We start from the raw sequence: 26,446 nt of genomic DNA on the forward strand, positions 1-26,446 counted from the left end.
TACTGAGGTGAATGTGCTGTTCCAAGATTAGGAGAGAGGAGAATATTAAGCAAGGGGGAACAAACTACCAGCGGTGTTTGCATCATTTATAAGATAGGAAAGGTTTGGAACCAGCCGTGTACAGTATTGTAGCAGGCAGTATTCATCCTGACATGAGCAAAATCACGATGCAAACTAGCCCTTCTTTACAGCCTGTGGATAATTTTTAAAAGGATTTTCTGGGGCTGAGAGTAGTTTATGCATCAAATACATTTTTCACTTTCATTTTCATGGTTCTTCTCAGCGCTGAGCAGGAATGAAAAAGGCTGGTAGCTCTGAGCTTATGCAACACACTGTAGGTGCCCATACACCTACAAATATCTGTTTCAAGTATGGCTTTAAAAAAATATAGTAAAGTAAGGATGAAATAAGAATTTTGGTTTCTGATGGATAATACTTCACACTGACTTGTGCTGTTGGCTAAGAGGGTTTCAATGATTGATGATCACAAAAGCATACTCTATCACAGTTATCACGGTGATGTAAATTATGTAATTATTAACTGTTAACTGAGGTTGGATAAAGCTTTGGCTGTCACAAGCAGAGCCAAACAGATTTATCAGCTGGCTGATAAGAAAAAACGGCCTTTCACTTGTTCTCTCACCTTCCCTGTTTTCTTATTTATATTCATTTATAATAATGTTTATGGTTAAACTGCTATGAAAAATAGAAAATGGACGGGCCGTTTAACAACCATTCTTCACTTGGTAATACACAAATGAATTAAGTTTGTTCAAATTGTTATATTAACACAATTGATAACTTTAATTTTCATCTTTTTTAGTAGTTGGTAAACAATATAACATAAAATGTCAAGCCTTAATTAAAGTTCTTTGTCATAAAGGTTTTATAAAGGAATTTTTACGAATCATTAGAACCAAATATATATATATATATATATATATATATATATATATATCCCACATCAGCTCCAAAAATGATCAAGTAAAACATCTGTAATTTATCTAAATTGATTTCCCTTTTGAACTGTTTTTAGTCAATAAAATAGTGCCGTTATACTTTGTGTAATTTGTTGTTTAGGATTATTATAGTATTTCTTGATCTCAAATCAATTTTAATAACTTTTTAACAAATTAAAGAGAAGAGTTAGTATTAGCCAAATATTCTGAAAGCTGTTTACACACATTCACTTACTATGACACAACATTGAACACTGGAAGAGACTTAAAATGACAGGTCATTCTTCATTCTAACTTGGTTTCTCCCTCTATCTCTTGCCATCATATCAATGTAACCAGTGCGTGCATTGTGAATGAGAAAGGGCAGAAAATAACAAGCCATCCTAATACCAACTTCACCCAACCTCACCAAAAATAGAACATGACCCCCCGTGCTTATAAACATGTACAGGCACACTCACATAGACACACACACATGAATGCTATTGTCTCCTGCTGGGCGTCCTGCAGGGGGAAAAGACCAGAGTCTGGGGTGGCCTCTGATCCCCGGCACAGCATCTCCTCTCCCCATTTATGAAGACATCTGTTGGGTAATGGCAGTTGTGATTCTATGTGGGGGGAGGGAGAGGATGGGAGATTTTGTTTGAGGTCCCAAGCTGCAAGTTCACTCGAAAAAAAAAAAGACAAGAGCTGTACTGTCCCCTTCTGCCAAAAACACAAATAGTGCCTTTCCTTTACTTGAGCTCTTCTTTCCTTCCTTTCTCCCTCCGCCCTCCTTTCACTCTCTCTCATACTCGTCCTTTCAGTACCACTGAGAGGGACGGTTCATCTCACCATTGTTTAACTCATAGTGGTGTGAGTAAATTGGCTGACAGAAATGGGAGGAGGCGTGTTGATGTGCATGTGTGTGTGTGTGTGTGTGTGGCCCGGGAAAGCCACTCCTCCTCTGAGCTGATTCTAGTCATCACAGCAATAATGAAGTGAACACGACGCTTCCTACCCGCCTCCCTGCCAGTGTGACATACTGTCACTGTTCTGGAGGACACACACACACACGCACACACACGCACACACATACACACACGCTCATAGTCACTCACTGACAGGACACGCAGCCCGCTTCCTCACAAATGCATACACACACTCGCACAGTCCTGGGAAGGATTGGAGACAAGAAAAGAAGAACAGAAGGAGGGAAGAATACGTCTCATGGTTTCCAGTCTATTTTACAGGGCGCTTTTGGTTGTGAGTGCTGAGCAGAGACAAAAACCTACACACGCTCACACACCACCCCTGCAGCCACGGATTCTTGGATAAGTCCACCCCGGTGTGGAGTGTGGGTGTCGCGGAGTGGACCACTATGGGGAACCAGGCGGGGAGACAGGAGGAAACAGAGTCAGGTCTGCTTCTCTTGTATCGTGATGTTTCTCAGCATCACTCGTCCCTCTTTGTGTCTTGTCTATCTCTGTTGATGTTAAAGGAAAAGACATTAGTTTGTTAAATAAAACAGAAATGAGCTTAATCTCCTGTCATGTCATATTTGAGTACATCTCTGACAGACAGGTCCTGACTAACGAGTGTTGACTACAAAATAGTACTGACTGCTGAGTTCTGATTACTATAGCCTGGAGTTATAGCAGCTGTTTCCACGAGTTTACGTTTTTTTTTGTAGAGTCATGGAACAGGTGTGTCACGTTTCTTTGTTCAGTCAGTACAGGTCTGTTTGTGTGAATATGGGTGCACCTGTGTGTGGATCTTCCGAGTCAGGAGGGGGAAAAGGCTGAGGGAGTGCTAAGCGTGAGAAAACCTGCCCTCCACTGCTCTGAGTTTGCTGCTCCTCAGTAAGATTTCCATTTCAAAGTCCCTCTGAACTGCATTCGGCAACAACTTCACAATCAATTCACAACCAACCTTCTCCTCATTTCTAGTCTCTGGATTTCATAAACAAAACAAGAATTTGCATCTCATGTGTTGTGTATAAGCGCATATCCCCCTCATATTTTTACAGTCACACAAAAGGCATTTGTACAAATAGAGCTTTATCGTATATCTTTGTGCCGGTATGTGATTTTATTTGCATGTTTCCAGCTAAACGAAGTGGAAACTGAACTGAGCAGACTCGCACACAAACACACAGTGGAGTGTTATGTCAGCCGTGGGTGTTAAAGCTGCATCATTTCATAGCAGTTGCATGTGTTGCTTGAAGATAGAGCACAGTAGGCTCAGATTGGTGGTAGCAAGCTGCTGCATGCTTGAAAAGATTAGCTCCCAGTTTCTTCTCCAGATGCACATACAGCATACAGTGCAGAGTGCACAGTTAATGCATGATACACAGAGCCAATGATTGTAGAATAAAGACATAGGAGGAAAGAAAGCTATTAATACTATCTTTGATTGAACAAGTTATTATATATTAATTGTAAAAAAATCCAATATTGTTCTTGTTCTCCAGGCTATGAAATATATTTAAACTCTGCTTCGTACAGGACTCCATGATCTTTATTTTCCAAACTTACCACATGAACCAACGTTTTAGCTGACTCAGCTATATGTTTTATATCGATTGACTTCCCACTTCGAGCCTCTACAGTAAATGAGAATTGATTATTAAATAGCTTGATTTTTCATTATGTCCATTTGTGATATGAAGCTGTAGATGAATGAGTACTGAGGGAGGGGGTCAGAGAAGCCCTTGAATCAATTCTCACAAGTATAAAAATAGTAAGTATGCAGACTTTTAAACCTCTAATTGAAGCACTAGTTCACTATCTGCTTTGTTTGAACAGCAGGATAATAATGGATAAGAGCAGTGAAGTCTCCACTCTCCATGTTAGCATCCGTTCTACCCAGATGCTGAAACTGAGCCAGCTGAGGCTTGTCAGACAGAATAACAGCTCTGGTGCTGGACGCAGGGAAAGAAACGTGGGAATATGAGGAACCATTCAAATTTGATTGATGGCGTTATCTGTGAAGTGGCAGGGTATGGAGTAAGCTGTCTGCTACAGTGATAAGGAGGTTGTTATCAGCAGCAAACTACACCAAGGGCTACTACATTGAGCCTTCCTGTCTCCCCACGGGCTCACCAGGAGAGCAGCCAGGACAAGCGCCTGTGGTCAGCATGTTGTCAGCCGTTGATGAATTGTCAGTAATATATAGCCCAATAACAGTGGGTCTATTTGCAGGACTCGGTCGCTCATACCCGTTTTGGCTCAGGATCAAACCAAAGCGAAAACATGTTTGTGTAGTGAGGTAAAATAGATTGTTGTGACTTACATGTGGGCAAAAATGGGAAAGTTCGCACTCTTGTGGTTTTTGCCAAACTTTGATTGGATGCCTAAAGGGAGCTGTAATGTTGAGGACACTGCCAAAAACATGGAAAAGCAAAGAGTTGGGGATACTATCAATATAGCAGTTGGCATATTGTCACTGGAATAACATTGTTCTTTCTGTTCACAGCAGCACAGCAGCATTAAGGATACATTTTTGAATGGAGATTGGTATATTGGTGTAGAAACCAAGCTCAGCTAGCTCCATGATAAGGACATCCGAGATTTGTCGTTGAGATTTAGCCGCCATCTCTATCATAGCACGAGAACTCGATTGTATTCCTCTACCTTAACTTCAATCAAGCTACACCAAATTTCACACATGCATAGATATCAGTTCTCTAAATATGCCTCTATTTGTCATTAAGATCCATGACTTATTAATAGGAAGAGATGTGTTTTTAGCCTGTGGCGGAAGATGTGTAGACTTTGTGCTCTTCTGATATCAATGGGGAGCTCGTTCAGCAATTTCGGAGAGAGGACAGCAAACAGTCGTGATTTTGTTGAGTATCTAGGTTTCCCTCGCAGTGAGGGAGCCGCAAGCCGATTGGCCGATGCAGAGCAGCATGGAGGGCTGGGTTGTAAGATTTAACCATGTCCCCGATGTAAGATGGGTTCATTTTACGCTCAGAATGGTATGCAGATACTATGTCTTGAAGCAGATCCGGGAAGCCACTGGTAACCACCAGTGAAGCAGGTGCGGTCTAGATGTGGGCTACCACAGATTTGTCAATGGTGATAGTAAGGTCATGGGTGGGAGAGCTCTTCCATGAAAGGAAAACTAGGTCAGTCTTCTAAAGTTGGATTTTTCAAGGGGTGTGCGGACATCCACTGAGGGTTGTGTGTCAGACATGTCTTTTGTGACAATATTTGTGCTGTAACCTGTGTTTCAGACTGGGGAAAAGAGAGAAATAGTGGGGGGTCATCTGCGTAGTTTTGGTGGGAAAGCCATGTGAGTGAATAACAGAGCCAAGAGAGTTGATGTACAGAGAAAAGAGGAGAGGACCCAGGATGGGACCTTGAGGGTCCCCATTAATAAGAGGAAAAGGTTCTGACACAGATCTTCTCCAAGTTACCCGGTAGGTACAGTTTCTGTGGTAGGATGAGAGCAGGGAGAGAGCAGAGCCTGAGACACCAAGATCCTGAAGGGAGGAAATAAGGATCTGGTGGTTCGCCATGTCATACGCAGCACAAAGGTCGAGAAGGATGACCACAGAGGAGAGAAAGCCTAGTTTAGCGGTGTGAAGTTTTTCAGTGACAGCAAGGAGGGTAGTCTCAGTTGAGAGGACTGACTTGAAAGTAGACTGGTGAGGACAGAGAAAGTTGTTCTAGTGTGGATATGAAGAGAGTTGTTTAAAGATAGCACGCGCAAGTTCTTTGGACAGAAAAGAAAGAAGAGAGACAAGTCTGTAGTCGTTTACTTCAGATGGGTTGAAGGTGGGTTTCATCAGGAGAGGGTTCACTCTTGCTTCCTTCAGAGAGTTAGGGAAGCAACCATTTGACATGGAAGTGTTTATAATATGGGTGAGAAAAGGAAGAAGGTGGTGAGCAATAGAGTGTAGAATGTGAGAAGGGATGGGGTCAACGAAAAGAGCGAATGCACAGGAGTAAAACATAACCTCCTTGGCTTAGATACTTAGGTCCAAAGAAAAGACCCATTTCAGTTCAGTGGTTGCCACGCTTTGAGATTGTAGAGTTCTGCTGCCTGCTTTTAGCAGGCAGCAGAACTCATGTAATGTGCAAGTTAACATTCGTCATTCAAGACACTTCTAACACTGATAGTAAATACATTCCTGTCTTTATTAATGTCTTTTAAAGCACTGATTTATTGTGCCTGGTGAGTACTGCTCCTAGCTGTAGCAGACACTGACACCGCTGTGAGCAACAAGCCAAAGAATGTGGAAGTGCGTAGATTGCTGTGCCATCTCAACACCATATCAGAGGAAATTGACACAGGGCAGGGATTCAACATGAGGAAACAAGTTTGTCCAACTTCTGATAGCAGGGACACCATGAGGAAGCTACATCAGTCATACTTTCCATGGCAGGGAGCAGCTGGTACAGTAAACACACCCGCCATTCCACACTGTTTTGTGTTTGCAGAGGGAGGCGTGTGCTGGTTATATGTCCTGTTTGTGTAACCAGAGACAACAGACTGACCGTCAGAGTTCATTGTAGCCTTTAGGCCTGAGGTCACATCAGAAATCATATATTTATGGAATTAAAATGTGTGTATGAAACTGACACCCTCCGTTATTGAAGCTGGATCTGACATGTAAAGCCACTCATGCCTGTGATCAATGTTCAATGGATAGCGAGACAAAGTTGTACTCAAGAGGTTTGCGTATCAGTCAGATGCTTGCGGCAGTTGATCCTCACTTTGAGATTGTTGAGTTCGGCTGCCTGCTTTTTAGGGTTTTTTCCTATCTTTATTCAAGAATCTGCTCTTTCAGTTTGAGATCAGGATTTATTGATTTCACATTATTGGTTAAAAGGCAAGTGGGCAGGACAAGTTATTCATCATCACTACACCTGGCATTCTGTGGGTTGGGGAATGTGACAGACTTGTTGCACAAAAAAAGGAAAATTCCCCAAAAGATCTAAGAAAACAATAATGCCAAGAACAGAGGAGAAATCAAAGACCAGATGTTTCACGTACACAAAAACAGCGTGAGCGCAAGGAGAAGAGTTGAAGCTTGAGCGCAGGAAAGCTGTCCAAGCAACCAAATATCTGAGTGCAAGCAAGCAGTTGATCACAAGTAGAGCAAATCTAAAAACAAGTGGGGCTATCGAAGTACCAACGCAGAGACTTAATTAAGAGCTTTTCAAAATCTGAACATGAAATCAATCAGTCCTGCTGTCAAACTGAAACACTCTTGACTCAGGTCATGAGTGTCAGTAATGAATGAGATGTTGTTTGTCAACTTAATTGTACTCGAATGCATTGCAGAACTTTTTTTGCTTTATGCAGAGTTTGTTGACTCTGTTGGTTAAGTCTCAGACGGTGCATCACCGGAAGAATCATAGCAACTTAAAACGTGGTTGATACTTTGCATCTTGATCTTTCCACAGAATTAGTTTGTATATCCTAGTTGTGGTAAATCAAGGAAAGTAAATCCTGCATCTACTTTCCTGGATTCCCCAACAGGAAACATATATTCTAATACATTGTTTATTATAAAGGTATAAGGCTTAGATAGAAATGAGTTCATCAGTACTCATTCCAACCTGTTACCCATCACATACACTGCTACTATAAACATGCAGTCATTGAAAAGGCTTATCATTATTTCTTCATTGAGCGCTGCATTTAACTGTTTTTCATCTGAAGCATTGAGACATTTTCTCTCTCAGTGGGCAGGCTCATGGGCCATGCTATTGGATATATCTCTAGGCTATTGGATCCATAGGCATTTTGAAGCAGAAGGTATCAGCATACGGAAACTGTGTTAAAATTCTAGGCATGCAGGCCAGTTAAATGATTCAATTAGAATGATTAAAGGAGCACAGGAACCCAGGCCAAGTGGCACTTTGTGGCTCGCCAACTCTCATGCTGTGCTGCAGAGGAACCATAGATGTGTTGCGTTACAGTCAGCGGCAGGCAGCTCAGCTGAGAGACACAATCAAGTCTTGCAAACTGTACTTTTTTTAAAAGGCAGGATGGAAGGTTTGCCCAGTCAGCTGTTGGCATGTTTGATTAACATGCTGCCTGCTGACACACAGTCACCGCAGTGACTTCAGACTAACACTGGACAAGGGTGTTTGGCTGCACTAAATGGCAGGCAGTCATTGACATAGTGATTATCAATTACATATAAAAAAAAATCATAATTTGTGTTTGTTTGAATGGAGTTTACTGTATCTTATATGTAGCACGATTCAGTTGATGCCAGACAGAAAGATCTCTTGCGGTGCCTCAAATCAATTCAATCAGTTCAGTGCTTTGTGTGTAAAGAAATAAAAACACCAACAAATAAACACTGGTGAAAACCTAACGTCCTTGGCTGAGGTAACAAGGTAACAAGTGATGCCCTAATGGTTTGCAGTGGCACATTGGACTGTTGTGATACAGTTTACAGAAGCATGCAGGCTAATCTCTGCTCAGCCACTGTGGCAGTCATGGAGCCTCGGCTCTGACTATCTTTCACTTCACTAAGAGGAAAGGAATGCCTGTGAGTCCCAGCAACTGGCAGACGGGCGCCTGTTGACCTATTCAATACCCTGTCAGTCGGACAACAGGAAGGCCAGAGACGCAGACTGGGTTTTCTGTCCCTCGTCTCCACTTCCACCTGACTGAAAACAAACTGCCCACAACATTTCCTGGAACCCAAAAGGGTTGACAGAAAAGTGACAGCTAGAGATTCCGGTCCAGCGCTTGTTTGAGGTGATGAGGCCAGTGCGTCATTTCAGCTGCCAGCTCTCTGACACTTGACCACCTGCAGTCAGTAATTCAGTGTGACTCCTCACCCGTAACCTTCCTGCTCTGTAAATTGAAGACTCTGTGCACTGGCTGGCTCCAGTTAACGGGCTGGTGCTGGACTGTTTCCAGACACGTAGCTCATGCTGTGGATTTGAAAGCTTATCTTCATTAGAAAGAAAGAAGCCGGCCTTGTGCATTACTGTGATCACTGCGCTGACTTCCCATAAAATAACTGGATGCCTTTGGATTACTGGAAGTCAGTCTGAGCAAGACAATTAGATAATTAGTTGTAAACCACACAACCATTTCATATACTTCTTATTTATGTTTATTTAACTTGGTAGGTCTGTATGTGTATCTATTGTCTAAATCCATTCATCCATTATTTATAGCACTTTTTCTTTCAGACGGTATATTATTATTTGCTTCAATCAATATATGGTTGACATTTATTTAGTTTATGGAAAGCTGGAGTGTAAATCCCTTTCTTAGACACTGAATCAAAAAATAACTTTATGTTTCATTGGGAATGGTTTTCTTCTAAGCTGGTGTTTCACATTAGTTGCACTTTGCTATCAATAATAGCAAGTCATCTCACTGTGCATGAGTATTTATTCCCTGCTGGAGGAGAAAAGCTCCTCTGTGAGCCATTTAACTGCCCATTCAACTCCTTTTCACAGATTTAGTGCTTCTCAGAGCTGGTTCCAACAAATGGCTCTGGAGCTGAGACGGCCTACATCGAAGATGGCACTTAATTAAGACTGAACTGACTCTTATCCACAGGGGTGTTTTATATATTTGCTTTGATTTGCAAAAGAAAAGATGTGCACTTCCACATTTACAAAAGATAAATTATTCTAAGAAATGTAGCTTTTGTTCCCCATCGAACTCAAGAAGATATATATCGATTTAATTTAATTACAATCCCTGCTTTTCATTATTATTATTTTTAAAGAGGGTCCTCTAACATTTGGTCAGTTGCAGGAATGGCATTTTTATAATCTTCCTTTATAGGAGTTTGTCACTTAATACACAAGGCATTAAAACAACTGTGTTGAAAAAACACCCACAAATAAAACCTGCTCTGCACCTGTGTTTGTACTGCAAAATACATTTTGGTATTTGTTTGGCTGGATTAAAAGCACCCCTAACAATCGGACACACTATTCCAGTGACTCTTTAGCATCTTGCTGTTGTGCATGTGTTGGCTCCTGGCATCCAGACTGGTGTCATTCCTGTGCACACATTAAACAGCTGTTGTGATGTCATGTTTAAAGAGGTGGGAGATCTAAAGATGAGTGAGTTCATATGCTCCATCTGGGTTTTATTGACTAAGACCAAGAGGAAAACAGAATATGAAGGAACAGCAAATGAAGAGGCTGTCCAACAGTCCCAGTCGTGACATCACTCATCCTCATGGGAATGGAGTGATTTTAATCACATCGGACACTTTTCTCTCTCTCTCTGTCTAACATGGACCCATTGTCATTATGACAAATGGCCATAGATTAGACAGAACCTGGTACGTTTCTTTCTATTTCTGGACCTGTAGTGGGAAATAATCATTCACAACACACAGTGCTGACTTGGTGTTAAAATCTTCCATGTGACAGGACACATTTTAATAGTGCACGCTGTACTCAATCTGTCAGTCATGGATTCATCCTCTGTGAAGTGCAGTTATGGCCCTATGTATCTTTGTGAAGTGCAGGCCTGTCCAGTAAATCCATCTCATTGGAATGAAATGCTTATTTTTTGTGTATGTGTATAATATGTATCTTTAATCCAAGGAAGATGGAGTTATATTTAAAGAGCAGCTTTTAACTGAGAGTCTTATCACAGAGATGTTCAGAGTGGATAGAACTGAACGTCTTTCTTTTTTCCTTTTGCATCTGAGCCTTTGGTGTGTTGATTATCATTATAAGGTCAAACTTATTAAAGATATATATTTTCATGATTTTACATTTACCCAGTGATGCGTCTTTATGTCAATACCTAAAGCACCTTTACTTCTCAGGCCAAAGCTGCACACTCCGGGAATGTTAAACAGCTCTGTTGCCGAGATATTGTGCCAGTGTTGGCAGCTTCTCACACAGTCGCCAGTTTATTCATTAAGGGGATAGTGTGAGCGAAGTGCCTATCAATGGAAGAGTACTTAAAGATCCCACAGGGGTATAGGGGTGTGGTGTGTGTGTGTGTGTGTGTGTGTGTGTGTGTGTGTGTGTGTGTGTGTGTGTGTGTGTGTGTGTGTGTGTGTGTGTGTGTGTGTGTGTGTGTGTGTGTGTGTGTGTGTGTGTGTGTGTGTGTGTGTGTGTGTGCGTCAGAGTGATGTGCTGTCTATCTCCTCACACAGGCTGTCTGTCTAGCCCCCTGCTCTGTGGGTTTGATTATCATGTGTGCACGTGAGAGACACAGTGCTGTCTTTGTCCGTGCACTGCTCAAGTTGCTTTATGCATGAACGAGCTACATGCACAGGCACCTTTGTCATCCTTTGAAACAAGCAGCCCCCTTGTCTCGGCATCACTGTTTGTTGATCATCTGAAAACAAAAACAAAAACCTTGTCAGGCAGCACCCAGCTCGAGTCAGACATCGGCAAATACCCTCCATATTTGAGAGGGGTCTGGAAAAGGCTCGCTGGCAGCCCACGCTGATGCCTTTTGAAATGCCACAGTTAAGCTCTGCTGCGACAATGAATGACCACAGACAGACAGTGCCAGGCAGATGCTCTGTTGTCCAAATAGAGAATATGTGAATAGAGTACAGTGACTAGCAACATGAAACTGCTGAATAAGTATGTGAATGTGACACACTATCTATGGTTCATGGTTCCAGCATGTCACTTTGCTGATTCTATTAACCTTCTTTCTGTTTAAGGCCTGCTAAATGGTGATTCTATTTAGAAAAGTTCAACCCCTGAAACTTGCTAAAGTCAAAAATTCACTGATAGTAAAGGGGAGGTTGAGGTAAGGGGTATCTAAAAATATAAGTTTATAAATATTCTGTACATGTATGTTTGCATGGTTATTGTAAGGTTTGTAATTATTTTTGTAATATTATAAATAAACTTTAATAGAAACATCTTATTATTTACCTATATTTAAAGCTTCAGTGTGTAGAATCTGGTGACATCTAGTGGTGGAGTTGCTTGTTGTAGCTGAATACCCCTAACCTCACGCTCCCCTTCCAAACATGAGAAGGAACCTGTGGCAGCCTTCAGTTGTCATAAAACTCAAAAGGTGTTTAGTTTGTCCAGTTTGGGCTACTGTAAAAAAACATGGCGGCCTCCGTAGAGAGAACCCACTCCCGACATTTAAATATAGAGTATTTACATTTCAAGGGCCTATACTAGGGTAAAGAAACTAGCAAATCCTACCATTTAGATGGTTATACACTAGTGAAAACATCACTAGGATTATTTTATATTCAATTTCTGCCATAAGATCCTTTTCAAATAAATCTTTCACACTAAATCTTTTAATAGCACTCGTTTAGTTTCATCTCAGGTAAAGAGTCTTTGATGTAGTACTGCTCTCATCTCCTCTACTTTCTGTTTCACCATGTGTGCATCTTGGCCTCTCCTTACACACATGGAGCAGAGACCATCAGAGGAGAGACAGGCTGTCACCTCATTATGTTAGGTAAAATAGAAGCTTCCGACAAGTGCTATATATTACTCTAAACCAAAGAAAGAAAGATGTCAACTTCAAATGTCTGACAATCATGCTGAAATCAATCCAACAACATTGGTAGGGATGCTATTATCAACAAACATGTCTACATTCCTTTGTAGAGGACAAACAAATTTGACACAGGCTGAGGTCCTCACTTCTGTGAATGGAAGAAGTTCTGAATACATTTCAATTAGATCATTTAAGTGGGTCAACACTCTCTCAATATGTACTTTTGTTTTGTTAAGGTGTTCAAGGAACCAAGAAGTCCGGTATCCCAGCACCCAGAGAAATCTCTTCTTCCATAACAAGGGACCACATATCCCTGAAGGACCAGCTGAGGAGCTCATCTACGAAGAGAATGGTTTCCAGTGCCAGCACTTCAAGCCTCTCCACCTTGGCAAAGCAGACTCGTAGCTCAACCAAGTCTCGCGGAGATGCAGAGGGCCAAGAAAAGGGTCTTCTGGAGTGCCAGGTGAAGGAGCTGTTGGCGGAGGCCAAAGCTAAAGACCTCGAGATCAGCAATCTTAGAATGGAGTTGCAGCGCTGCAAAGGTAAAGCCTCCGCTGTTACCTCTTCGCCCTCACACAACTCTGTTCCGAGCCAAGATCCCGCTGCAGATACAGACCAGGGACAGGTGACGGAGGCCCTAGTTCTGGTCGGGGAGCTGAGGGAGAAGAATGGGAAGTTTCAGAGAGAGCTGGCAGCCCTCAGAGAGGAGAACCAAGTACTGAAGGGAAAGCTGCTTTCCTTGGAAGCTTCTCCGCTCTCTAGTGCAAATACCCCCTCCAAGTCTTTAGAAAATGGCCTGCCTTCAGACTCCCACTCCTCGGCTTCACAACAAGACAGCCCCCCTTCTACTGCCAGCCCATTCAAAACCTCTTTCAGCTCCGATATCACCAAGGATTCACCTTCACCTGACTCCTCGGAGTTTGAGAAGATCCCGTCATGCTCAGAATCAGTTAGCAGTAGTGTCAGTTGTGAAGTTGTTGCACCGGGGGCAGCAACCAGTTTGTCGGTACGGAGCCTAACAGAACAGATACACAAGATGGAGGAGAGCCACCACAGTACAGCAGAGGAGCTGCAGGCCACTTTGCAGGAGCTGGCTGACCAGCAGCAGGTGGTGCAGGAGTTAACGGCTGAGAACGAGCGCCTGGCTGAAGAGAAGCGCCTCCTGCAGACTTCACTTCAACAGCAGAGAGAACGTGTGGAGATGCTGGCACAGAAGAATGAGGCACTGGCTATCCGACTTCAAGAGCAAGCCCAAACTCAGGCCCAGAGGGAGGAAGAGCTGGGGAGCCAAGGGCCGCGGCTGGCCGAGTTGGAGCAGAGGTATGCCGAGCTGGTTGAGGGCTCACACTTTGAACGGGAGAAGCTGGTGGACATCCAGCAGCAGCTGACCGGCAGCTTGCGGGCTCTGGAAGAGGAGCACCAGGAGTCCCAGGGCCAGGTACGCTGCCTAAGGGAGGAGATGGACAGACTGCAGGCTCAGCTGGCCCAGGAGTTGGAAGTTGGAGATCAGGCAGCACAAGCTGCAGAGGAGCAAAAGGCGACAGCAGAGTGTCTCAGACTTGAAAATAGTAGGCTGAAGGCGCAGGTGGACATAGAGAGACAGAAGGTGGGTGAGCTGAAGGCTATGCAAAGTGCCAGCGACAGCACTGAGATGCAGAGCCTGCTGAAGACAGCCCACACTGAGCGAGACAGGCTGGAAGTGGAGCTTACAGAGCTGAGCCAAAAGATGCTGCAGGCTCAGGCCGAGACTGAGCATGTCCGAACCACAATGTCCAAGGTAGGAAGGATGCTTACATGGTCAGTCAAACTACCACAAAAAGTATCAGTTTTTATCATTTTATAGAACAGGTTTTTCTCAACAAGTATAATTTAGGATAAGATAAGTTAAACTTAATTGATCCCATTGTAGGGAACATCACTTGTTACAGCAGCAGATGAATTGGACAAGAAAACATGAAAAAGTAACTTTCACCACAGACAAAAATATTTTACGTACTTAAATAAGGTACAGTAGCACATGATAATTTCTCAAGGATGTATACTGTATATGTGCACTATGTATGATATGTTGAAGTAGATGTATACATATATATGAACATATATACATATAGATATATCAAAATATATTGCCATGTTATACAATATGAACATGAGTATTACAAATGATATGTGCTATACATAAATATATTCATAGTATTCTAAATAGCTGTATACTTTAGTTGGTTTTCACAAAAGGAGGCATACATATTGAATAATGTAATATAATTGTATAGATTATACAGATTGAAAAGTAATGTGTAAAGGACAAAAATGTCCTTTACACATGGTAAATGGTAAATGGTGAGTAGTTATGATATGAATAGAAGGGCAAACTTATTTTACATTACAAATGTTGTTAAAGAATTGGACAGCAGTGGGAAGGAAGGAAGTGTATTTGAAACTGGAAAGTTCTCTGGTAAGAGAACGTCTCTGTACAGTTAAAAGTTACAACATTTTCCACTTGGTTGATTCCATTCTGTTGGTGTGTGATCAAACCTTCTCATTTTATAGTTGTTATCTTAGTGATCTCATTATTTGTGTTGTGTTGCACAACCTACAGGAATCCTCTTCAGTACAATCTCTCATCCATGTTTACTGTAATCAGTGAGAAAAGCTAATCAAGCAGTTCACCCATAGAAACTGTTTGTTGGTTTCTGTTGAGATGCTCTACTTGTAATGCAGTGATGTATATGAATAGCACTGAAATAAACTATACTGTTAGTTATATGTCTAGTTACGGTAAATATAATTATACTAATAATAAACAATGATAATAGTCCTTGGCTCAATCTTACACAATAGTTAGGGCATGACCATTAAACAGGGTTCACGACTGTCACTGGTTGCTTCTCTTCACCACCACAGCACATGAACTCAGATTCACTCTTAACGGTTCTCATATGTTTCTCAGTATTCACTTTGGATTTCCCCTTCAACACCACACACACTGAGAGGCTGAGGGAGTGTTGTCACCACCAGCTTAGTGATGTCATCATTGCTGGAGTATGACTGTGGTGTGCCAGCAGTAGGGTGGTACACCAGTGTGTGAGTCACTCCTGTCTTCTGCCACATGGGTGTGAGGGTGAGGCTCCTCCATAACTTCCCCTTACGAACATCTTATTCTATTAGAGCCACATGCTGCCAGTTGGACCGTGTCCTGCACAACTACTTCATGTACTTGTTCTAGTATATTCTGTTCACAGAAATCTGCTGTATGGTGTCATTTCTCAGGATGACTGCAATCACCACAGTACATTGACTTCAGCTTAATAGTTGGAGCAAATAACACAGTGACGCAAAGCAGTGAACTCTAATTACTGTGAGTCCTTGCATGAAGCCTATTTACACAACGCCTTACTGTGTGAACCTGACCCAAGCCTGATGCAGTTAATATAAAAGCTGCAGTGAGTCTGTTCCCCTGTCCCTCACATGCATGGTTATCGCTTGTTTTCCCTGATTACAGACATGTGCAATTTAAAAAATCAGGGGGCACTTCACCACTACATGAACTTTCACCACCTTCACCCCGTCTTTGCAAAGCGTGTTACCAGCTGGCAAGTCATTTTGAAAATCGTGTGGTGAGAACTAGGCTTTACCCTCACTCAAAACTTTTTTCATTCTTCAGCCTTCCTTGACACTCGTGTTTGAAGAAAGCATCTTTATCTAATTGTTAGAAAAGTGGAGTTTTAGAAAAGCACCATCAAGAACAAACTGAAACACTGCACCACAAAGATGTCTGGAAGATCACAATGTCTTTACTTGAACCAAAGGGGACCTAAGTGCATGTGACAGCGAGTAATAACTTCATCATGAAACCCTGCTTCTTTGTTTTAACACAATTCTGCTCTGAACGCCACACATACACAGGCAGAGGCCAAATACCAGCAGGTTCAGGATTGGGCTGAGAGGAGGGAGCAGGAGCTTAGCAGCCAGGTGACGTCACTGGAGGAGGCTCGGAACCAGGCTGACAACCAAGTGAAGGAGCTGAAGGAGACCATCTTCGAGCTGGAGGACCAGGTGGAGCAGCAGAGGGCCGTCAACTGTCACACCAACCAAGCCGTCCTGGACATGGAGAGTATGTTCATTTCACTGGCTCTTCTGTTCTCTATGGCTCATTCCCAACCTGCAGCCTTAAATCTTCTGTACACATATAAATCAGACAGTGATTTGTAATATTTAGTTTCTTCTCATTTATGTAAATGAGGGGCGACAGATTAATAGAAATAGTTGATAAAGTTGAATCAGCTCCTCTTCAAACGGTTCAAACAAAAATTGAAAACCGTCATGAAGGTAACACTTCTAGTAGGGATGCAAACAAACTGTAGATGTCTTATTTTAAATTAGATATAACACATCAATAGCTTCTTAAACTGACAACTGAATGTTCTGAATGTGTTTACATGTGCACTAGTAGCCCAGTTATGAGGCTTATCTTGGTTTTGATCATATTCAGGAGTGTCCACATGGAACATTGAGAATTCTGATTTATATCCTTGTATACATGATACATACAAGTATCCTAGTTACTTAAAACTGTGTGCTGTTTGCCCAGGTACCTGTAGTGTTTAAGTTTACCACGGTTACAACAACACAGCCTACTGAGAATTTTGATTCCTTTTGGAGACTATTGGAAATTAGGCCATTTTGCCTGATAGCAGGCTGAAACAAGATTGCGTTGCGGATTTGGCTCATCCACCTTATTGCCGGCAATGGGAGATGACAGCTACGGCAAATATTAAACATGTCTTCCACCTCCAACCAGGGCGCAGTGGGTTATAAAAAGCTGTGACTGGTGGTATTGGGTCATTATGATGGAGTTCAGTGACACTGAATGAAGAGAAAATCTGTATGAACAGGCCATCCTTATCCTCATAACAGCTGTATGTCACAATACTTTCTAGACATAACTCTTACTTTGATATGGGCCTTTGTGCTAAAGATCTAGAAATGCTGTGTCACTCCTACACTGAAAGCTGTAGTGGATTCTGTGTTAAAATGCTGCCTGATACTACAGCACTGAAGTTGGGAAGTGGCTCTAAACCTTCAATTTCCTCATTGCAGATCTCGTTAAAAAGATGGAGGAGCAGAAAGCTGAAGTTGAGCGGCAACTGAAAGTCTTTAACAGACAGATGAAGGTGAGAAAGCTGTTTTACAACAACTGTGGTGCTAATATTTATTCATTAGAGACTTTTAGACATTACAGGCTGAATACACAAGCTAGCTGTAAACCAAAAACTAAAACTGTTCAGTCTATGTTTCAGATGATATTAAAGAAAGTTTCAACAGTTGAAATTGGGGCTAACCTGCGGTGTCAATTTTTGTATTTTGAAAAGGAAGCATGAGAGTATGACATTTTGAGATCAGATCTACCTTTTTTTTAATCTCCCGTCTCTTCTCTAGGTTTCCTTCTTTCTTTCTTTCTTTCTTGCTTTCTGAAATAAAAGCAAAACTGCCTGAGTTATTAGATATGCCATTTGTGGTTTTGGTTTAAGAGGTTTGAGGGGAGACTACAGTATGAGAAGCACATTGGGGTGAAACCTTTTAGTATTTAGAATGTAGAATGTGTTGCTTTTTCTGCCTAAATAAGGTTTTTACAGCCATTCGTCATCTTTTCATGAGTGAATTAGAAATAATTATTAACTACGAATTTTAGGTGCACGGCCACTTTAAGGTAAGGATGATGCTCAGTTTTTCCCTGCTTTTTAGCCAACATGTCTGACCTTGAAGGAATTTTTCCATTGTTCCAGTACCACTGTGGATCATGCAGGAAGTCTGATCAGTATGTATTTTTTGGCAGGCACAGATATATTTTTTTTCCCAAGCTTTTCTTCTTTGAATATCACTTCTGTTTATTGATTGTTTTATATCACATTATCAAGTGCACCAGATCCTCTCCCTGAATTTTTCTGTTACATCTTTAGACCATTTTGGCAACAGCTTGGGCTCTTCCTTTTATTTCCTCATTTATTTACCTGACCATTGATTTGTTGATTCTTACTCGAAGCTGAAATATGAAATTATATTTGTTAATTCAATTTATATAAACCCTGAACTTCCAGGAGAAGTTGATGTACCCAGTAGAAAACATTATGCCAGTTCAAGCCTTTCATTTATTCACTGTATATAGACCTCCGTATTTTACCTTGGTGCCAAGGGATATCTACTTATTTTTCAGCATCTTTTTCCTCCCACAAACCACAGCGAAACTGTTATTCTGCCTCTCCTTTTGTGGCTCAGAATTTTCTCTCTTGAGATTCCTCCTTGCCTTAGGAGTTTCTGCTGTTTAACACAGGTCTCAATTTAAAAGCAAAACAGTTACAGTCTAAATAAGATAATAATTCAAGAGGTCCATTTACGGTTCCAGAACTAATTGTGTAAATGCTCTACCTGTGTTGTTTTTGTAATGGTCTGGATATTATTTTCTAAATCAGATTAAATTTGATTATTGTTAGACTTCATTTTAGCACTATTTGAGTGCTGGTATCACAAAAACTCCCCCTGTAAGCTGATCGTTTACTAACCTATGAATTTGATTGTATGCATCCTTTTTAAGGATCTGCCTTCAGTATACATCCATATGTTTGTGTCTTTTAGGATGAAAAAGAGGAGTGGCGTCGGTTCCAGGCGGACCTCCAGACGGCAGTTGTGGTGGCCAATGACATCAAGGTGGAGGCTCAGCAGGAGCTGCGTGCCCTCAGGAGGCAGCTGCAGGAGGAGCAGGATCGCAGCGCAAAGCTTTCTTCCGACCTAGAAGCCGTGCAAGGAGTCAGGTACCATCCTCACCATACTACACCAGTCCCCCGGCCCCAAAAAAAACCTCCCCTCCTTGGCTCCCCTTGTTTAGCGTTGGGCTGCAGTTCCTTTCTCTCTCAACACAACGTGGAAATGAGATACCTGCCAGAGTCTCGCCATATTCTCATACAGAGCCATGTTTCATATATGTCGTTAAAAAGTTATATATTCTAATCTTAACTCTGAAGAATCTCTTGCTTAAGAGGTTTCTAAAATTACAACAAGACCTTAAAGCAGGATCATATTATTCATTTCATATCTTGGTATTTCACCAGATTAAATCTTTGGTGTTTGAGAGTGGAGCTTTGTGGGATTTGGCAGACTCTGTTGGTAAATGAGCAGTCTCCTGTGGTATTTCCCTCTGTTTATTCTACTCCTTTAAGCTACTGCCCTCTCTGTCTCCCTCTTCCACACTGACCATTGCCCTGCAGTAACATTCAAACCTCATACTTCACTATAAACCACAGTCTATTTATTAGAGATGATTATTTTATGAGAAGGCAGCCGTGGCTGCAGATCTGTTCGACGTACAGATGCTGCTTAGTTTTTTCCAATGCAACACTGAAGCCAGTGTCCTCTCTATACTTTGCAGTGAAAATGTTCCAGAACAATTTATCATGCTATAAAAGAGTTCATGGAGTGTTGTTGCACTGTGGCCATGCAGTATTGTGATTGATGTATTTATTAATAGCGTGGCATTGGTTTGTGTGCAAATATAATGTATTTAAGTGTTTGAGCATGCAATTCCATGGAGTTTTGACAGTGTTGTCACCTTCATTATCATAACAGGTCAATATATTTGTACCTGTGGCAAAATCTGCTTAGATATATGCTGCTGTTTATCTGTGTGGCCAGTTACAGTATTCTTTAAGCAAACAAATAATCTCTAAATTATTCCTTATTCCGTCATTCATATGTATATTATAACCTCATAAATCTCATTAGAGCAGTTTTAGTATCTAAAATATTGTAATATTTGGTTTAAACCAATGAATATAGTGAATATAATTGAATTAGTAGATGACTGGTTTTAGACCATGGCTAAATCAGCAAACTCTCCCAAGATTAGCTGTTACGCTACAACCGCTCCCCACCTCCAGCAGCTCCCTGTGACGACTCTGTCAAAGATGTCCCTCTGACACGCCTCCCTATGTAAAGTCCAGGTGAGTTCCCTGCCCTGTCAGCCCTCTCTCAGCCAGCCTGCCTCTCCCTGCCATGTGTGCCGCTGCCGCTGCTGTTGCTGCTGTTCCCTGACCTTCCTACCTGTGTTTGGCTTGGTGTTGCTGTTTCAGCCTGACTGTCTGTCTTTCCATTCGCTGGCTGAATTTACTCTCAGGGACCGTCTGTCTTTACCCTCTTTCGATTTGCTTTGCCTGGTCCTTCTAAACCTTCCATTCGAGTAGATGTATCTGGTGCCCCCTGCTGTTCTTTGAATGAATAACCCGTCTACCTTTTGTGGTTAAATAGCAGGATGGTCTGCACGGCATGACTGGATTTAACTCATGCTATGCATCATCTGCTGCAGATCAATTTGCATAGGATCTTCATCACTGGTTTAGCCACACTTGACATTATGAGTGACCTTATTAGTCCAATAAGGTCTGCATGGAGCAGTTAAACAAATTGTCCAACAGCCCAGAGGTCCTCATTTCATAACAATGACGTTGCAGAAAGTTTTTCTGCACATGTACAACTACAGTCTTCATAGAGCAATTATGTACAGTAGTTCATCTTCCTCCTTTTTTGTTTTTCAGAATAAGCACCGGAGCCACTTTTGAAACCAAGAAGGCAGTAGAGGGGCACTAGAGAAGTGCCCTCCACCTCTGCACCAAGTGAAGACAGTGTTATTGTTGCACTTTTTAGGTTCATGTGTTATTCAAAATGTAAAGTGGTAAATGAGTGAGCGGTCACATGCAGTACCCAAGCAAGAGTCTCATGACACAGTCTGGTTTCCATTACTCCACGTCTTTACATTTGGGGAACCTTCTGAATAATAATGTGCTCTGTGGTATTCTTTCTCGATGAATGTACTCTTATTGTTTGTTATTTTCTTGACTCGTGCTGAAGAAATGCCCTTTGTTTGAGAGACTTTCCTTTTTATACTCTGCAAAGTGGCTTTGTGCCTTTTAGAGAGTTGACGAGAGAGAAGGGTGTGACCTGTTACAAAAAGTACCATGTGAAAAATAGAGTAAACAATACTGTTTAGCCAGTATGACACAGTTAAGATACTGAAAGCAGTCTAATACCATAATACCGAGCAAAGCAAGAGGATTGAAAGTGATTTTATTCTAAATCAAAGTGGCATATTTTAAGCAGTCAAATTACTTTAACTTTGATCTCTTTTTATTTTAAAACTTGTGATATAAAAACCAAACAAAATGTAACTATTGTAAGACCTTAGTATGGTTTTGGCTCTGTGTTTGGAATTAAAAACTGACTGCTGAGTCATATTTAGCCATTAGATGGCACTATTGAACACACAATTACCATTTGGGGACTTCCATGTGGATATACTGGTAATGTCTCCTCTGTTTGTCTATCTTATATTTACACAGCAATGCATTTCATTGTAAATAGAACAATGATGATGTTAGCCATGCTGTCAAAATAAGATTTTACAACTGCGACAAACACTGACACCTGTACCTCAGGGTTATTTACTCTCCTCAACAACAAACATAAGGTTAATGGTCCATTTTAACTCAAAGACCAAGAGACTGTGCTACAGGTTCCTGAAGGGATGTTTTTATCCTTACAGCAAATGTCAAATCATCAACTAAACTACATTTTCTATCATTCCACTTTTCATTACCCACAAATTGTAGATGTGTAGATGATGTGATTGATAGAATCAACCACTTATCACTTATCCAAACATCAGAGATCACTCAAGGCTCTGGTACTTCTTAATTAATCGTGAATCACCATGTTCAATATTTACAGTTCTTCTTGAACATCCTCCTCAGTGTATCAGATATTTGTGATGTCACACGGTTTCATCTTTTCAGCCGAACGCTTACATAATATGTTGGTGTTGTGGTTTATTGGCAAACACTTGTCTCAGGTTTTACTTAAAGTCCAACTTTTATCACAGATATTCAATTTGTGCATTTTTATTATTAAAAGCCATATTTTTCAGCCAGATATTAAAGCGCTGATGCTCAAACTGCTCTTAAACAATATTTAGAAAAAGAGGAGCTGGGATTGATCATTTTTAAGCCATTCAACGAACAATACAGGGAATGTGCTGTTATTTATTCTTCAAATAAAGACCCAGAAGCATTGGTGACTGGTTTTATGCCTGTGAAAGAGACAGACTAGTGTGTTGTACATCTGTTTGACTTTTGTTCATTAGGTCAATGAATAAATGCAATTACACCAGTCCAACTGTGGTTTTGTCTCTCTGTCTACACTCTTTGGAGGTGAGTTCAACACAGAAAGTCCTCATTGTAATTCACTCCTCATTCATCACTGATAAAGACACGCTAATGCCACACCTGTTAGCCTACAGTCCAATGTTCACCAGGGCTAATGGTAGATGATGATCGATCCATGATTGAATTAGCTCAGATCAGTAAGTGAAGATCACCTATTTACGATTTACCATGATCACTTGATCCTGTCAATATACTTAAACCTTTTATGTACACATTCATTGTAATGAGCAGGTAATCTTGTAAGAGGAGATGTACAGGGAGAGATTTCAAAGTCCAAGCCTCGCCAGTGCACATGCTGTTGTTTTCATTGAATGTATTGTGTCTGTCTACACAGCAACCAATTCATTGTGTCTGTTAGGTCCCAAGGTGACGAGGGGAGTGTGTCCGACTCTGATAGCAGCCGTCACTGGTGTGGCATCTCCATGATCCCGACCACGCCCTCCGACGCCAGTGGAGATGCAGAATCAGAGCCCGGAGCTACTGTCAAATCCCTCATTAAGTCCTTTGATACTGTCGGACAGAGTGAGCACCGAGCACCTCTCCTCACACACAGACAACACACACTCTTTCCTGGGAGTCCGACTGCAGCAGTTTAACTATAGAGAACAGCTGGTGAGATATCCAGTGTTGAGATCTGTCATTTCTCTGGAACACAGTTCTGTGTAATGGTGTTGAACTGTGTGGCCTTAAATGACCTCAGGCAGGTTGGAGAGTCATTCCAGTGTCGGTCAGTAGAACCAGTAGTTTGTGTATGTGTTTGAAAAACTGATCAAGATGTACTATTTCATTTTTATTTTTGAATTATAGCTCCTCTGTTGAAATGGTTGCTCTGGTGAATGTGTCTTAAGTTCACTATGTATCATATAATAAAGTATACTTAAATTATTAACATTAATATTAATAATTAATACTACAAATTAGCTGGAGCTAGTTTCAATAATGGTTTAGCTTACTTGAATTCATTTGAGTGATTTTTTTATTTTAATATAGAAATCCATAAAGCACTAGCTGATTTTTGTAAGTACCCCCCTACATCGATTTTTTTTTAAATTATTGATTTGTAACTCTTTATGAGTTCATAGTTAAAGGTGGCACATATTGTTTTGAGGTGTTTATATTTGATGTCCTTCCCATTACACACAGGAGGGGGCAGAATATTACAAACACTTTTCACTATAATAAAGTTAAGTACAACATCAGCACTAATTTGGAATTCAGTGTTAAAACAATTGAGTTAACACGTTTATAACGGTGTTATAGATAACACAACAGTAGACTTCATGGCAGAACATCTGTATTAGATGACATTAGAATGGAATGTCAACAATACTTGACAGTGTTTAGTAGTAAAGCCACAAAGGTTTAGTGCTCTGCTGTAGGCCTTGTTTTCTACTATATCCACTTTCTTGTTGAATTCTTTTAATATCGTGGGCTGAACTAAAGACAGATGTTATAGTCATTTTCTATTGACCTTATTCATTTACTTCCACAGTTGCAAAAATAAGCTTTAATTGTTTTCTGTACTGGAGTAATGGTGCCCTTCCTCTGTAATCTATACAAAGCTGCTACACACTATCTGTCTTCTCTGTGGCATTGAGTCTCTGAATTAATGGATTCATTATTAACTTGAGGCTCTTTGATAGAGAAATCAATTAATACTTCATTTGTTTTGGTCTCTCAGATGGACCATCTCACACAGTTCAAATTCATTCGTCCCCAAGAAGCCCACTGAGCGGGATTCCTGTCCGAACCGCCCCCGCTGCCGCCGTCTCCCCCATCCAGGTATACATCACGACATGTTCCTTAGAAAAATGGAAAACACTCACTGCATGTGAAGATGTTTGAGACCCTCTCTTCTGTTCCGTCCCCGCAGAGACACTCGCACATAAAGCCCCTGTCAAAGATGTTGGAAAAAAGAATCAATCAGGGAGAATTCTCCCATCCTCACGGTACGTTACACACAGATGGTTTATAGGTGTTCAATTCGCTCGTCTATCCATATTTCATTTAGCACAAACTAATGGCCTCGCATTCTGCTTTTATATTTGTGGACAGCCAGCCAAAGTTCTGCTATGAGTCAGTGCTTTTACAAATTATATAAAGCTAACACGTCCAATGCAATTAGTGTGTAAACACAGTAAAATGAAGAGGACGAAGACAGAGGCCCATTTTGTTTGAAACTAAAGGTGCAGCTTATTCTCAGTCAGAAAAGGTGACATTTATCATTTCTTAAATTATATGAATGAATTTTCTCCCAATTTACTTTTATTATAAATCCTTTACCTGGGCAATCTGTTGGACTTTGGTATTTTATATTTGTAGGATCTATATTATAATACATATTATTCAATTTTCTATTTCATTTTTTCCCAGGGTTTTTTATATGATCTATTTTTGGAAATGGATGCTTCACCCAAACATATGTTGCTGCCTAACTTTACTCCTATGTGAATCACTTTACCGGGTGATGTGTCAGATGTTCTTTATAAAGTAAATTATGATCCCTGTGTTTCTGACTCACTCCTCACATTCTTCTGTGTTGTTCCTCCCTCCCTGTTTGGGCATTCTCCGATCCCCTCAGACAAGTTGTCAGGCTGCGGCGAAGACATGAAACCTAATAGCCTTATGAGGAAGAGCCCTTCCCTGGAGTCCGTCATTAAAGCTCCAATCTCCTTCAGCAGCCGCACAGCATCCTTCAGCTACAACCGAGGCAACAGCAAGCTCAGGTGGGCTTTTCCTCTCCTCTTGTCTGATCGTTCCAATTGTTGAGCTCAGCCTCAGCCTCCTCCCCTTAGTTTGAAAAGCACAGTAGAATAAGTTTCCAGCCGTGAGACAGAGGAAGAAAAGAGACAAGTTTGAATCAACCATGCTTCTGACTTCTCCTGTTATTGAACTTCATTTCCCCAAACAGCACCACTCCTCTTTATGTAAACTCAAAAAATCATTGAGTGAGATGGACTTCCTCCACCTGTACCAGGTCACAGTCGAGGTAGATTACTCGATGATCAGGCTCGCATTACTGTGTTTTCACAGAGAGACAAAGTTATTTTAAGCAGTCAGAGACTTGTCGATGGCAGAGGACAACACCCTCATCTTCAGCTAAGACACTGTTTACATTAATAAGCTCCACTCTCAGGGATCTTACAATTAAATAACCTGTCTGTCTAGCCTCATATCCTCCGGTGTCATGAGCTTATTGAGCTTTCTGCGCTTCACAATCTGCAGTTAGTGCAATTGTATAAGTGCCACCAGCAGCGATACACATTTAATGATCACACATTCAGACACGTATGTTACGCTCTTGCGTTACATATATTTGCGAGTTATAGAGGTAAAAGGCGTTTTTTTTTTCATCATGTCGCAGACGGTCTCTCTCAAACAGCAGTTTAGCAGCCCTACATTCATGTGTGTGTTAGTGTATTTGTGTTTTAGTGTTATGGCACAGCTACTTTGTCCATGCCTCTGCCTAGTTCATTGGACAGGGTCTAGCTGCCTCTGGCCGTCGCTGCACGTTGAGTGTTTAGCATTCTCAGAGTGATGATCGTGTCTGGTGGTGCTCCCATACCCTCAGCTTCAAAACAAACACCCGGGAGCAGACCCTTTAAATAACACCCAAGATGGGCATTAGACCAATCTGATGTATTACTGGTAATTTTCATTTGTCTTTTGATTATGCAGTCAGTGTACTGTTTATAGACATTAGAGCATGAGCCAAGAGTTTTTATATGAGCTATATATGATTAGTGTCACAAAAATCCCAGGATTTCTTAAATCGAACAAGTGAACTAAATT

At 41.3% G+C, this 26,446-nt stretch overlaps 1 protein-coding gene across 3 annotated transcripts in view; it reads left to right on the forward strand.

Moving 5' to 3' along the window:
- Nucleotides 1-26,446, forward strand: part of specc1 (sperm antigen with calponin homology and coiled-coil domains 1) — a 67,581-nt gene that overhangs the window by 22,351 nt on the left and 18,784 nt on the right. For 2 of the 3 annotated variants that reach the window (XM_062407013.1, XM_062407012.1), the window contains exons 4-11: nucleotides 12,623-14,163; nucleotides 16,293-16,500; nucleotides 17,487-17,560; nucleotides 19,020-19,195; nucleotides 23,013-23,176; nucleotides 24,336-24,436; nucleotides 24,528-24,603; nucleotides 25,236-25,380. In XM_062407013.1, coding sequence (XP_062262997.1) covers nucleotides 12,623-14,163; nucleotides 16,293-16,500; nucleotides 17,487-17,560; nucleotides 19,020-19,195; nucleotides 23,013-23,176; nucleotides 24,336-24,436; nucleotides 24,528-24,603; nucleotides 25,236-25,380 — 2,485 coding nt within the window. Of the gene's footprint in view, nucleotides 1-2,013; nucleotides 2,360-12,622; nucleotides 14,164-16,292; nucleotides 16,501-17,486; nucleotides 17,561-19,019; nucleotides 19,196-23,012; nucleotides 23,177-24,335; nucleotides 24,437-24,527; nucleotides 24,604-25,235; nucleotides 25,381-26,446 lie in introns of those variants that run through there. The other variant, XM_062407014.1, reaches the window with a different exon arrangement.

This window comes from Platichthys flesus, chromosome 15, assembly GCF_949316205.1.
Source record: "Platichthys flesus chromosome 15, fPlaFle2.1, whole genome shotgun sequence".
NCBI lineage: Eukaryota > Metazoa > Chordata > Actinopteri > Pleuronectiformes > Pleuronectidae > Platichthys > Platichthys flesus.